This window comes from Prinia subflava, chromosome 8 (genome assembly GCF_021018805.1).
Source record: "Prinia subflava isolate CZ2003 ecotype Zambia chromosome 8, Cam_Psub_1.2, whole genome shotgun sequence".
NCBI lineage: Eukaryota > Metazoa > Chordata > Aves > Passeriformes > Cisticolidae > Prinia > Prinia subflava.
Window position 1 is genome coordinate 28,256,745 of NC_086254.1, and position 14,206 is coordinate 28,270,950.

Here is a 14,206-nt window from a genome sequence, read left to right on the forward strand (position 1 = left end):
ATTCACTGCTCAGGCCAGTGCTCTGCACCCCACTCTGCTCAGCCCAGATGATCTCAATTATCTCACACAACAGCAAAACCCACGGTTACTGCTTTCAGCTTGCACAAACTCACTGCTCTGCAGCTCTTCTCTACCCTCCTCCCCACTCAGAATTACTCTGTAAATATTTCCAGAGGTAACAGTCCCATCCCTGACTACCCTTGCATCCTGTCAAACAGCTTTGCAATTCCTCGCTTGCCTCCACTGCTTTAAAAAGAACCACAAAAACCCAACTCATTCTAGAGAAACCACTAGAAGAAAGTGGTTCCAATTAACAAAACCATTATTTTTCCCATCAACAAAACCAATATAATACTTTTTACTGAAAAATTTTATATAATTAACAAGCAAAACAGACCAACCAAAGGGGAGCTGATGCTTTCCTTCTCATTCAAAACCTGGATGCCACAAGGGTAATGCCAAAAATTCTTTCCTTTCTGTAAAAGTTGTGCTTTTCAGATTACTGGAAGAAACATGATTTGCCAGGTCAGGTTTTAACTAATAATCTTCATTCTCCATTAAACACACACCATGGCAAATACATGGCAGGTTTAATGGGAGAGAGCACAGACAGGGAAGGTCTTTGGGGAACTGCTCAGGAGTTTTTCCCAACTGATATTCGGTAGAGCAGCCATGAGATTTTTAGGAGGATCTCCTGCAGTTAGTTTCAAGGGAATTAAATCCTCCTTTCCCTACGCAGCTGAGCACTTCACCACCTTGCTTCCTAAGGAACCCCTGCTGTAGGATAAAACTATAGCACACAACTGAGAAGAAAGAAGGAACTCAAAAAAGCTATAACGTCGAAGTTTACAGCAGCCACATTCCCCAGCCAGCCTGCTGCCTCGGGTGTCACATTCGCAGGCAAGCAAGTGGGACACGTTTGTCAAGCCCTAAGGAATACTTTATTCTCTGCCTGCTTCCTATATTCTAGAAGAAGGAAAACTACTTTTCCCTGTAATAAAGCAAGTAATACTTCAAGGGATCGGGCAGAGGAAGGCTCAAGACCTTTTCTCTCAGAAAGTTCACGGGAGGGTCTGGCTTTAGCTCGGAGGGTTTGGTTTCCTCCTCCTCCTCCGGCCTCTCGCCGTCGGCGTCCTCGCAGTTGTTGTTGTCGTCGGAGGGGCTGGAGATGCGGCTGGCGAACACCTCCTTGTCCAGGAACACGATGGTCTCCATGCGCCGCCGCCGCACGCGCCGCCGCTTGAACCTGGGCGGGCTCCTCAGCCCGTCCCCAGCCCTGCCCACGGCCTCCTGGTGGATGATCTTCTTGATGGTGCCTCGGATGGCGATGCGAGCCAGGTCCTGCAGGCTGCGCACGGCCACGGGGGCTGCAACCAAACCAAACCCGTCAGCACACGCCGAGAAACACCCCCAGAAGCCATCCCAGGAAAGATTCTGTTTGCTCAGATTGAATCAGGCCATTTGAATTCCCTGCTGGGGTTACACAAACGGGTCTATTCAGCTCCTGTCAGCTCGGATAAACTGTGTTGCAGCTTTCCAAACAAAATTTAATTGTGCGTTTCTCTCATTAAAAAATTTCCTGCCTCGATTTCAAGTTCTCAATTATTCTATGATGCTTGTCTTAAAGATTGTATGAATGCAGACCTAGTGATGGGAGCTGGGACTGTTTAATGGCTTAGAATAAGGTATTTTCCTGTGGTAGATAACCAGACCTGAAGTCTGTTTAATTCTTCCATAAAATCATTTTTCTATTGTACAGTTCCTTCAGCTTTGCCAAGTTCTGCAATTACAAAACACAAGTACTATTTCTGCTACTCAAAAACTGCTTCAGACTTAGTGGGTGAAGACAGGCTGGAAACCATTTTGTAGAAGTAATTATAGAAACATTAAAATAAGTTACTGTATTAAAATGCCTCCCACAGTAATGGCCTGGAAGACTATTCTGTCTTCTGCACTTATTTGCTGCCAGCCTGAAAATGCAGCAATTTTTTTTTTAAAATGTATAGATGTACACAGAGCCACGAACTAAAATGAATTCAAACTGACATAAAAAAGTCCCTGTCCTCTGCCAACAAATGAGCTTTCCTGGGACCTGAATGAAAGAAGCAGAAAATAACCACATGTGATTTATGTGCAGGTCTCACTACAAAGTGAGAACATGCTGAAACATGCACTTATTGGACCTTCTAGCATGCTGTGGACTGTTTCCTGAGCTCCTCTCTGTCATGCAGACACCTTTCCAGGTTAAGACCAAAGCCTGACTAATCTCTTCATGAAAGTACCCCTGTCTTCATGTGTTCTTAAGAGGCCTCTTGACACTGAAGTCTTAATCCAAAGATTGGGGCCACTGATACAACCTGCATTTCAAACAGCTAACTAAGAACTGCACAACTTGTATCCCTCAAGCATTCCAGGTTCAGGATAATTCTGGATTGCTGGGGGTCAGAGTCTTTGGGTAGATACAACATTTGTTCACAGGTACTGCTTGTGTGTTTTCCTTTCCCTGAGGCACAGAGCCTGAAAACTGTGATAGCATTCAGTCATTCAGGACTGGAACAGAACGTGCAAAAACAAGGATAAAACACCCTGCAAAGTTCAGGTGCAACTTCACAAGAAATCATTTGTGTTTAGAATGAGGCCAATGGAAGGTGTCCCTGTCCCCAGCAGGGATACTGGAATTAGATGATCTTTAAGGCCCCTTCCAACCCAGGCCATTCTGTGAGTTCAAGATTTAGAATCTATTTTGTTCAACTCCAATGCTTGCACAAGACAGAAAACTGTTGAAAAAAAGGAAGCACTTGGAGTAATTTCCTCCAGGATTCCCAGGGATGTTGCAGCTCACAGCCAGGCAGCAGAAGGAACTGCCCCATGCTCAGGAATGTCTGTACTCACGCAAGTGAACGAGCCTTGATTTTCCTGAATCTGCGTGGTTTGGCTGAATCAAAGGGGCAAAAGAAACAGCAAGAATCTTCTTTGTCTCCCAAGCAGAAGGACCAGTCCGAGTTATCTTGGTCAACTGAAGCAGAACAAAGAGATTATTTTCCATTGTGGGAACTACAGTGAGATTTTTGAACAAAAAAATGAACAAATGACTTTCCTGCCTGGACAAGCTGAAGTACTGAAGCTGCAACAGTCAAAGGTGGTAAGGAGAAAGAACATTGGTGTTTTGAAAAAAATTGGGAACTCCTTGCAGGATTAGCCCCAAGTAACTTTATCTATTGCAACAGAGCATGAGCATTGGTAATTTGGGTCACTCTGCTTGCCCAGATCTTCCTCCAGGCTGGACCAGAGCAGCTGTATCTGACCTCTGGGAAAACTCCTGAGTCACCACGAACACGTGCTCCTGAAAAGGTCTGCAGATCAAATCTCCTGCCCTAACCCACTGCACAGCCTCTTACTGGGAAGAAATCCTGCACCCTGCTCCTCTCACGTTCCCTGACAGAGGTAAAAGGTCAGGCACTTAACCCACTTTTTACTAAAAAGAATCCACTGACACTTGTAAATAGAGACATGCTGCATGCTCTTTCAAGAGCCAGTCAGGGTGCAAAAGGTTGTGTTTTGTCATTAGGCACAAAACTAATTTATATAATTAAACAAAGCTTTGCTCACATTTTCTGCAGTGTGGAAGTAAAATTGCAATTAACAGCAGAATGCAATATATGGAAGGCTGCAGAACTACAATTTCTTCAGTATTAGGAATGTGCAGAGTTCAGTTTTCAGTCATAGTGAAAACTGGTGCACTTAATCCTTTCTTCAGCCTGCTACAAGGGCAAGATAAAGGAACAGTACCTGACTAAACCAAGATCAGAATTAAGAATAACAGGAATATGAGTAAAAAGGTACTCAACCCTCTCTTCCAGAGGCATGACAAGAATTCCCCCAACTTTCAACAGGTTCTTCATGTAGTTCTCGTGCTCCTTCTGGACTCCAGCACCACAGTAAACACGGTCATACTGAGTGCAGTCTGGAGAAATCTCTAAACAGTTGCCTATGACAAAGGATGGCTCACAAAACTCAAACCTGAAAGGGAAAGAGACTTGTATTAGACAAGAATACAACAATTTATCGAATAAATTATTTTCACAGTTCTGGAAAAATTGAACTATGAAAAACCCTTGAAAAAACCCCACAGTTTTATAGGATTTCTCCTCCAAAGCCTCCTCTAACAGACCACAGCTAGAAGTCTCAAAACCACGGCAAAATGAGATCAGAATTCATGGATTAAAATCTCTAAAGGATAAGGATACATAATTTTATCCTTGAACTGCAGGTAACTCTTCAGAATGAGCTATTTTTAGTCACCTGATGCTGACTCAGTTGTACTATGCAAATACAAATATTAAACATGCGCTTCCAAATGTCAAAGCCTTTTAAGGACTGCACCTGGGTTTATTTTTGCATTTTCAAAAGCTTTTAACTGGTTTTCAGATGTGGGGAATTACCACCTGATGCTACAGAAGTAGGCTGTGCTGAAACCAATGGAAGTTTTGCCATCAGCTTCAAAAGAACTGTGATTTCACCCCTCATAAAAAAGACTTTTTGCCTACAGTATTTCTGACTCAGTTTAAAAGAAAAATGAGTGATTCTCTGATGCTTCTGGTTTTCCTACAAGCTCCAAAACTCTCAAAGTTTTAAGCCCTATGTTTAAAAGCTGATTTTGGTAGAAGTTGCTCAACACATCCATTCTTTTACTGGTATCTTGAGTGGCAGCTCAACATAGCACCTATTTATTCCTAAACGCTTCCTGGAGCTTTCTGGGTTTGCAAAGAGTGCTGGACATTCAGAGCAGCCAGAGAACAGTTCCTGCACATGCTGTTCCAGGAGCACAACCCAGCAGACATCACTCAGCAAAGCAAATTTTCCAGGCATGTTGATTTCTGAATTCAGCTCACTTTTGCTCCATAGCTATATTTGTCTGGAGAGAGAATAAAGTCTTCCTTAAAACATCTCCTCAAACAATAACAATGTGACTGAAAAAACCCCTGTTGAGCACCATCCATGCCAGAAAGTTTCAGTCCTCTGCCAACATGCAGAAAATACAATCCCCTCCTCAGCAGCTTCCCAGGGCCGCAGGAACAGCAAAAGGCTGAGTAGCCTAACATCTTGCATGTCATGATTTTAATTTTCTTCCTCCCAGGACAGGATATCAGGTATTCACAGATGCTTTGCTTCCCTGTTTGAACAAACTGTGAAACAGATCCAAAAATTAGACAGCCACAACTTTTATTGCTGAGGTTACTATTGGCAATGGTTTTCTAGCTGGGAAGTTATTACTTGTGACAGCAGCAGAATGGAGGGTCTAAGGAAGAACATAAATCAAATCCCAGGCAGTTTTAGTACCAATTTAATCATCATAAAACCACCTTCATATTTTAAAATGCCATTTTCCCTTCTTCTCAGATAAAACATATTAGGCCACCACAAGAAGCAGTTGATAATTTCATCACCATGCAGGCTTTCAGAGCACAAGCACAACCAAGTATTGTTACTTGCAAGTTTTAAGCTGTTCCTGCAAGTGCATTTAAAAATAAACAAACTTCCTCAGCTCCCTCTAAGCCCTGCAATATCAGCACTGCTATTAAAAACACTGCAAACATTTCTGAAAATCCCCCACGACACACACAGCCTCCAAAGGTCACACACTGCAGCTCAGCAAGCCTAAGGAGCCTGAATCCTCAGATTACCCTGAATCCAGAGGGGCCACACGGGAGCAAGAACTGCCCTGAGTAAAGCCAAAAGCACAAAATTAATCCCAACAGGCAATCTGCATTCTTACTTGTCAAAGCTGTCGCTTGTTTTAATGAAAAAGTCCAATTTCTGCTTGGCGTACTCGATGACGTCAGAGTGGAGCTCCACACCGTGGTTAACCCCAAAAGGACCTGCAAGTGCAGAACACCAGGGAATGGCAACAGCAACAACAGAAAATCCAGCAGGATTAATACAATTCGGGTTCCTTCCTCCAGCAGATTGTTCTGTGAGTTCCAGAGTCGTGTTTGTGTGGGGTCAGCCCTCTCACTGCTACAATGGGATTTGCAACCCTATACCTGCAATTTCTGGCAACAAATGAGCCTCTTGTGCACAACTGAGTCTGAATAATTTGCTCTTAACTATGGAGGAAACTTCTCTATAGGAGGGAAACATTGATGCCATTGCTGTGAAAGTGACCACCTGGAAAAAAAACCCAATGGCCTGCATGTTTTAACACATCCATGTTATTTTTATACTCCCTTGCTGATCTGCTAAAAACCTCTGCAATTAATCAGGAACAGTCATCTTACACTGTACCTCAATTAACAGCAAAAATAAACTGGAAAATATAGAAGTTGTTCAGCATTCACGTTTTTTATTCAGAACTGACAGGGTAACTTTTGCAAAAAGAATAGAAGAGCCCTGGAGTTACATATTGGTGTTCTATGTAATGTTAACAAACCTAGGAGAAAATCACAAATGGGAAATGAGATTTTACCCTGAGAATAAACATCCCAGCAGTTAAAATTCTGGACACTTCCCCAAAATTTAAGTAAGTACCCTATAGATGCTATCTATCCTGGCAGCACAACTCTGACTGAAACACTGCAGAGGGAATTTAAATTGTCCAATTACACTGGGATAATTTGCTTTGTGTACTGCAGATGTGGTCACAAAAACAGTTTTGCTGCACTAAAGCGTTTTCCAGAGAATATTCCCATCTGTGTGTTGGGGAGTTAAGAGTCAAAAGTGGATCTCAAACATGTCTCAGTCCAGACAGAACTGTGAACACAAGCCAGGCACGGTATAGTCACAGCTTTTTGTGGACTTGCTCAGTCCCAGTTTCAACTCTGTACTCCCAATCCTGACCTGGGGTCTTGCTTAAGGTGAAACAAACCCAGGTTTGTGTTCAGACCTGCAGGAATCCACTACAGCCACCTCTGGAACTACACTGCTGCCTGTTTTGATCTGCCTATGGAAATCTGGATCCCATCCAGTTCCACAGAGAATGCTGTGAGTATCCTGATAGATTGCTGAGCTGGATTAATGCATTCTTCACTTTCCCAGCTACCTTTTTACCTCCATTAGTGAAGGAATGTCTCATCCTCAATTTCAAAACTTGTTTTCAAAGCTCTAACACAAACATTTAACATGACTGAAGAGGTATTTACCCAGGATGAGTCCAACCATGGAACTCAGGTAACCAGTGCCACTGCCGAGGTTCAGAAACGACAGCCCTGGTTGCAGGTCCAAAGCTTCCATCACCTCTGAGTAAATGCACGGTGCTGAGAGATGAATATTTCCATGCTTCCACGCCAAGTCCTTGTAGGCATTGTCTTTGAACTCCTCCAGGTAGTAATCTGCCCGATCGATGGCTCGGAATGCCTGTTCCACCAGCTCTGTCCTGATGTACTGGGCCTCCTTCAGGTTATCAATCAACTCGTCGTTATCTTCTCCTGCACTCACTGCACCTCCCATCTTCAGCAGCCTCCTATGAACACTGAAAGTGAAACAACAACAAAGCAAGGTGAGGTACAGAACGTGCACTCCAACAATAAATCATGCTGCTGTACATGGAGTACTTTCAAGCTCCAGAAAAACCTCACCCCAGTGCTCCCGTCCCCCTTCCCAACAATGGAAAACAAAATGCAGCAGATCTGGCATCCAGTACCTGACACCAGTGAGAAAAAAAATCACAGTAGGCAATTTCAATGTGCAAGGCCTGTCTTCCAACCCTCCCTGGGTTTTACCAGCACATCAGCTGAACCCTTTTATATAAAGGATTATTCCAGCCCCTGTGCTTAGGGGTCATTTTTCACTGCAAGCCCAAACAACAGGGCAAGTCTGGGCTGTCAGAGCTCCTGTCACACTCAAACTTTCTACCTCTAATAGCACCAATGGCAACTGAGGAGACTAAGACACAGGCAGAAAATCCAGAAAAACCTCAAATTGCATTTCCTTTGAACGTGCATCAGGATGTTGATGGCACAGAGGTTCAAAACACCCAACAAAACTCTGACCTGTCAACCTTGCTTACGTTGGCAAATGCACTTTAGCAAATGCACTTTCACACAGCTCATCTCCACAGCCTGAGCCACCACCATTAGCAGAGCAATTAATGACACAGACAGCAGCTCCAGAGAGAATTCCCACTGCAGCCTACAGGTTTTAAAGGAAAACGTATAGGGGAACAAATCCACTCAACAGTAGCTGGGCTTCTTCTCCCCTTCTCGTATCTTAAGGAAAAAAAAAATCCCGTCCAGAAAGCACAGCATGATTTTTAAGATGTGTTTATTTACAATGCCTTTCCCTGCTCACAGTAATAACCACAAAGCAGCAGCTTTGGAGTTCATTCCTGGGATCAGAAGATCTGCCTACAGCGAAATTGTTGGGGTTTATCTGTAACATTCAGCCAGAGCAAATTATACACTTTCATTTTCTCAGGAAACAAAGCAAAGCTACAGGACCCCAAGGAGATTTCAGTTGTTCAAATAACACACCGTTCTGATTACCTGTAGAGGCACACAAAACAGGATATACTTAGGCAGGGAACCCGAGCCAGTTCTTAATCCATTCATGTCTCACATCAGCCCAGTTCAAGACCATTAATAACACTTGAAATAAAACACCACCACTCCACTTTCTACAGTTACTCCTTCATTTTCTCTACAAAAAATGATTGTGTTTTACTACTTCACAGAGGGAACACATCAGATTGAAGGTTCAGGTGGGTTAACCTACCAATTATTTTTCCCCCTCCTCTTACACACAGAAAACCTCATTGCATTTGTATCATAGGTCTGCCTGTATCTTTGGCCTATTATTTAACATCCCACATTAAAATACTCTCTTCACCGAGTATCTTTGATTCCCTTGACTTTCTTTATATATATTTTTGTTCTTAGGCTTCCTTCATTCTTTCACTTTTTTTGCTATTAAATTAAAAAAAAATTTAAAAAATCTACATTTTTAGATTTAAAGCATGAATAGGAAGTTGTGCCTTTAACAATGCTCCACTTTGGATCCCCAGCAAATTCCTGCCGATGTACGCAAGCCCCACTGGGACAACTGCTCTGACCTGGTTTTAGCTCAGCTCCATGGACAACAAGTGCTCTTCCATGTCCTACGCCATGGAAAACAACAACAAACACGGCTGGCGAGAGATTTTAATAATGGGATCGAGGAATATCCGCACCCTGACAGGTGTCAGTCACTTGTGAAATCATCACTTTCACTGGACATTCACTTCCTGCCAGTAAAATGCGTGTTTTATAGGCAGAACTTAGAACTCTGCCACTCAAACTCCTCTCTTCATGGGATTCACTTTACTTGGTGGAAAATGAGAACCAAGTAGGGCTTATTTTTATTCCGCCTTTCGAAACAAAACTCCCTCACTCCGCAGCCAAACCCAGGAGCATTTCCCTCACCCCTAAGGCAAAACAGATTTCCCCAAATCAGAGCAGAGACAAAGTCCACACGCAGAAATTCGGACCGCTGCCCAAAACAGAGACATCAAAGGTGGCTTTGAGTGTTGAAACTCCCCCTCGTTGCCATCTTCCCCTTTGAGAAAAACAAACCAGAGCACAAACCAAGACGCCGGGCACAGCACCCCGGGACGGGAGCGGCTCCTGCCCAGGCTCACCGACAGCGCCCGGCGCTCGGGGCAGGGCTCAGAACAATGCACAGGGCACAGCACCGCGGCCGCTCACCGCCAGCACATCTCCGGGGCAATCCCTGCCCTGCCACAGCCCCGGGAACAGTAACGGGGAGGTTATTCAGGGATTTAACATAAAAGCGGTACCTCAAAGGATGGCTGAGCTCTGTTCGGCTCCGCTCGGCTCCGCTCGGCCCCGTTCGGCTCGGCTCTGTTCGCCTCGCTTCGGCTCCCTAGGTTCGGCCCGTTTCGGTTCGCCTCGGCTCCGTTCGGTTCGGCTCGGTTCGGCTCGGCTCGGCTCGGCTCAGCCCAGGCCGGCGCCCTCGGGCTGTAAACACTGCCCAGCTGAGAGCCGGCCGCAGCACTGCGCATGCGCGGAGCGCACCACAGCCGCGGGCGGGGGGAGAAGGGAGCACACCACTGCTGCCCGGCGGGGGGCGCAGTCTGGGCCGTACCACGCAGAGCCGGCGCGGGGGGCAGGACTGTACCATGGCTGGTTCCGTGAGGGGAGTCCCGGAGATAGAATTGACTCCATCAGACACGGGGAAAACTTCCAACAGCTTCTCCCAAAAGCCACCCCGCTACCAAAAGCTTGCCATGCACACTCAGTGCAATGTACCAGGGCCGGACACAGGCTGTGACTCTCTTTTTTCCCATTGCAAAGCTCCTGGGAACATCTCCCCATCCCAGCGTGGATGCCTTTCCCCATTGCTGGACTTTCTGCTCTTCCCAAAATTCTTGTTCCCAGCACGAGGCTTCACTTCCACCCCTGCTCCTCCAGCTCATCGCCCAGCTGGCCCAATTGTGCCAGTCCTGGTGCAAGGGATGGCACTGGGACAGCTCCTGGTGGGATGCGGGAGGGATGCAGGGAGTGAGGCTCTGGGAGATGCCAGTGAGCTGCTGCCCACCACCACATGTTCTGGTATCATGGGTCAGGACTGGGAAAAAATCATGGGAACTTAGGAAAAAAAATGTGGTGGGAATTGGTTGATATTCTTCATTTTGAGCTGATGAACATCCAAATTTAGTCACATGCTCAGATTTTTTTTTTTCCTGCAAGCATAAATGCCAGATGTGAATTTACTGAGGGATAAATGAGAAGCAGATTCACCTGATTCCAGGGGCGTGAAGGAAACACAGAATATTGTGAAATTTTGCAATAGCTGATGTGCCATTCATTTCATGAGGGATCTGTGTCCCATAACTGAGTATTGGGCCACAAATTTAAATTTTACACACCCATGTGAGCTCCTTCAGTGACCTGGGGAAAAGGTGTCTCCTGTCACCTGTCTAAGACTGAGAGAAATTATCCTCTAAAAGTGTGTGTTTGTTTTCATGTGCAAGTGACCCACCCAGCACTGGCTGATGCTGTAGATGAAAGAAAATTGTCTGGACTGGCCTTGGATCTAGGACTTCATATGGCTGCAAAATGAGAAGGAATAACTGCAACAAGACAAGAGGCCTCTTAATTCAAGTTCTCTGGAGATGAATTGTAAAAAAAAGAAGCTGTCTTGGCAGACACAACAAGCCTGCAGCAGAAAAAAAAATAAGATTTACCCTGGTGAATGCGACTCAAATAAGAGAAAGTGAATCAGCATGCGAGATTTATTTATGCTGTAAGGTGATTATCTCAGCTCCCTTCATTAACGTGATAACAGCAGACTCTGCAAACAGGCACTGGTAATACTGTAGATGTCTGCACTTTCATTTTGCAGAAGACAGCTGCCTGGGAGAATGGGATTATTCGTGGAGAGCCAGCTCTGAAACTCCTCCTTGCTGATTCAACCGAAACAGGCCGTGGTGATTGCACTCTCCTCATCTTTCACACGGAGAATGCTCAGGGATAATGGCAACGCACTGGAAACTGCAAACGCAGGACACACAAACTCCCTGCACGTGTGATCCCATTCAGCATCTGCTCCCTTTGCTGCTGGAATCACTTGAAAAATAGCAATTGGGGTTTGTTTTTTTGAGTTGTTGTTTTTTGGGGGGTTTTCTTTTGGTGTAAAATTTGTTAAAATAAAAGCTGGGTTAAAAAAAATAAAATGCAGTTGCTGCTAAAGCAGCTGTGCTGTCAGCAGAGGGGCAGAGGAGAGCACTGCTTTCACCTCCTTCTGGCAGCAACGAGTCCTGAGGAAGCCCAGCAAGAACCTGAGGAGTGTTTTAGGGATTCCCAAATACACTGTCCCCTCCCGTGTGTATTCAGGACTCCTGGCAGCCTTAAACTTCCAAGATCAGTGAGGCCTGCAGCTGCTGTTTCCAGCCAGAGAATGGCCAGGAGAAACCCACAGGGAGGATATTTACCCACTGCAGGTCCCCACCTCACTGCCTGCCCCCCAAACGTGTCAGGAGCACAGGCAGGGGGAGGGAGCAGCTGGAAGGACACGGTCACCCCCAAGGGACAGGTTGTTTTCTGCACCTCTAACTCCTGCACATCTCTGCTGTATGTGGCCCAAATCCCTCGTGCCACGCTGTGCCCAGACAGCCACACTGTCACTGCTCCATGGGCTCGTCCCCAGCTTCCCCCTGGTTCTCCTCCCCTGGCAGGTTTTCCCCTGTCTCTTTTCTTTGAGAATGTAGCTGTGGGCTGAAAACAACCTCTGTGGGTGTCAGAGCATGGGTCTCCAGCCCTGGAGGATACCAAAAACTGCCTGATAATACTGCAAAAATCCCCACATATAGAAAAAAAAAAAGAACGGTTGGGTGTTTCATCATTCTGCACGTCTCCAGCTGCTCATTCTCCGTGATTCTTCTTTCCCTGCTCTTTACAAAGCCCCTCCTTTCCTCCTTACAGCTCCCTGGGGCTTTGTGAGGCAGGAGTTACAGTCAGGAACAGATCAGTGACTGCCTCCTGTCCTACAAACCCCTGTGGGCAGCTGCCCCTGGCGTGGAGAGCCCCAGCACCCTGCGAGTGGGAAAAGCAGAGCAGGATGAGGACAGCAGGGCCTGGTGGCACTTCAGTGGCAGCGTTTGTGTCCCAGCCGAGCGCCACAAGGTGTCCCCAGCAGTACGGGATTGCCGCGGGGTTCGGAGGTGGCACCTCAGCATCTTCTCCTAGGCTGGGGCAGGGCAGGGTCCCTCACAGGCACAAGTCCTTTCTGTCTGACCAGGGAGAATCAGTCTCCATCTTTCATTAGCTGAGATAATTGCTCAAAGCAAGCAATTTTCACAGGGCTGAGCTGAAGCCAAGGTTTTCCTTGCCTTTATTTCCCTGCATTTCACGGCTACCACCTTTGGGTTGTTTTCTTTTTTTTTAAGACCGATTTCTTTAATGAATATTTTCAAATCAACAATCGGCATGAATTAACTTCTGAACTCTTAGTGATGCCGAGTTAAAATGAGATGATTTCATTTATTTGGAAGATCAAACAGCAAAAATGCATTTTAGCCCCCAAACCAGGGCCCAGCAGACTGAGCTGACCTGCAGCCTGGTGATACAGATGGTTGGTTAATTCAGCGGGGTAATTAGTGAGTGACAGGAGGACTCACATAAATTAAGAGCTGGGGGAGAATTAAATCATAAGGGTATATTTTTACCCTTTTTTTTTTTTCATTTTGTAAAATATGCTGTGTTGCCTTTTCTGTGGTCAGTTTGGCTTTATACCACTTTCATATGCAAATATTCCATATATGCATATGCACACACATGCATATATGCAAATACATGCAGACATATGCATTTACACTAGAATTAATATTAACACTCTGACAGCAAATCACTTGAGATCCTCCTGCCCATGCAAAGAATTCTATATTTTTATATATATATATTTATATACGTGCATGTGTGTGTGTGTCCTCTTGCTTCACTTCATCTCAGGGCTCTGTGAGTAATTGCTGAAGCAAGAGGAAGAACATATGTCTTGATTTCCACTGGATTGCACCGCACATAACCAGTGCCACATGGAAAAAGGCCTCCTGAAGCCCTGGATTCATCTCACTTAAGTGTGTCATCGAAGGAAGGCAGCCAGGAGATGCTGCAGCCTGGCTGAGAGTGGGAGAAGGTGTCACCCGAAGTCCCTGACATCACTGTGGATGGAGCACAGAGGTGTTTCATCTCTTCTTGGTACTGCCAGGAGCACCAGCGAGCCCAGCTCTCTGTCCTGTCCCTCTGCTGCCTTGTTGTGCCCCATCTGCCATGATTTACGAGGCAGCTCCCAAATAAAAATCTCAGAAATCAAGGTTTTCTTATTGATGGAGGAAGAAAACCATTCCTGGATCTTTCAAGTGATTCATGGATTAAATAAAATCAGCGGGGTTTATGGATTTATAAATAATAAAAATGCCATCAGATGGCAGCCGTATCACACCTCCCTCCTTTGCCTTTGGCAGTCCCACGTGTCCCACCTGCAGACTCACTGGTGGGGCTAAACCAGACACATTTGTCCCCTCCAAGACCACCGGGGCACATCCACCCTGCTCAGAAGGCCCTTCCAAAACCTCCCTCCTCCAGCACCAGGAAAACATCTTCAAATTTCCAGAGGAAATTTATTCCTAGCCAAGATGTGTCTTATTTGAGCTCCCACCCATATATCCTCTAACATAAATCATTCCCCTTCCTCCCACCCTGGATGTATTTATGAA

At 45.6% G+C, this 14,206-nt stretch overlaps 1 protein-coding gene across 1 annotated transcript; it reads right to left on the reverse strand.

The window, feature by feature from the left end:
• Window positions 1-304: 304 nt before the first annotated feature.
• On the reverse strand, window positions 305-9,965 carry PCMTD2 (protein-L-isoaspartate (D-aspartate) O-methyltransferase domain containing 2). Its single transcript, XM_063404335.1, has 6 exons — window positions 9,770-9,965; window positions 7,140-7,468; window positions 5,777-5,879; window positions 3,849-4,020; window positions 2,893-3,016; window positions 305-1,367 (listed from the first exon to the last, which is right to left on the reverse strand). Exons 2-6 carry the CDS (start codon window positions 7,444-7,446, stop codon window positions 982-984), a joined length of 1,092 nt encoding a protein of 363 aa, XP_063260405.1. The 5' UTR covers window positions 7,447-7,468; window positions 9,770-9,965; the 3' UTR covers window positions 305-981.
• Window positions 9,966-14,206: the final 4,241 nt, after the last annotated feature.

Excerpts from the sequence above, each read along its gene's own strand:
- PCMTD2 (XM_063404335.1), bottom strand. The coding sequence starts at position 7,446 with ATGGGAGGTGCAGTGAGTGCAGGAGAAGATAACGACGAGTTGATTGAT. Across the intron at positions 4,021-5,776 it reads ACAAGCGACAGCTTTGACAA|GTTTGAGTTTTGTGAGCCAT; the intron begins GTAAGAATGCAG and ends TTTCCCTTTCAG. Across the intron at positions 3,017-3,848 it reads TCATGCCTCTGGAAGAGAGG|TTGACCAAGATAACTCGGAC; the intron begins GTTGAGTACCTT and ends GTTCTGCTTCAG.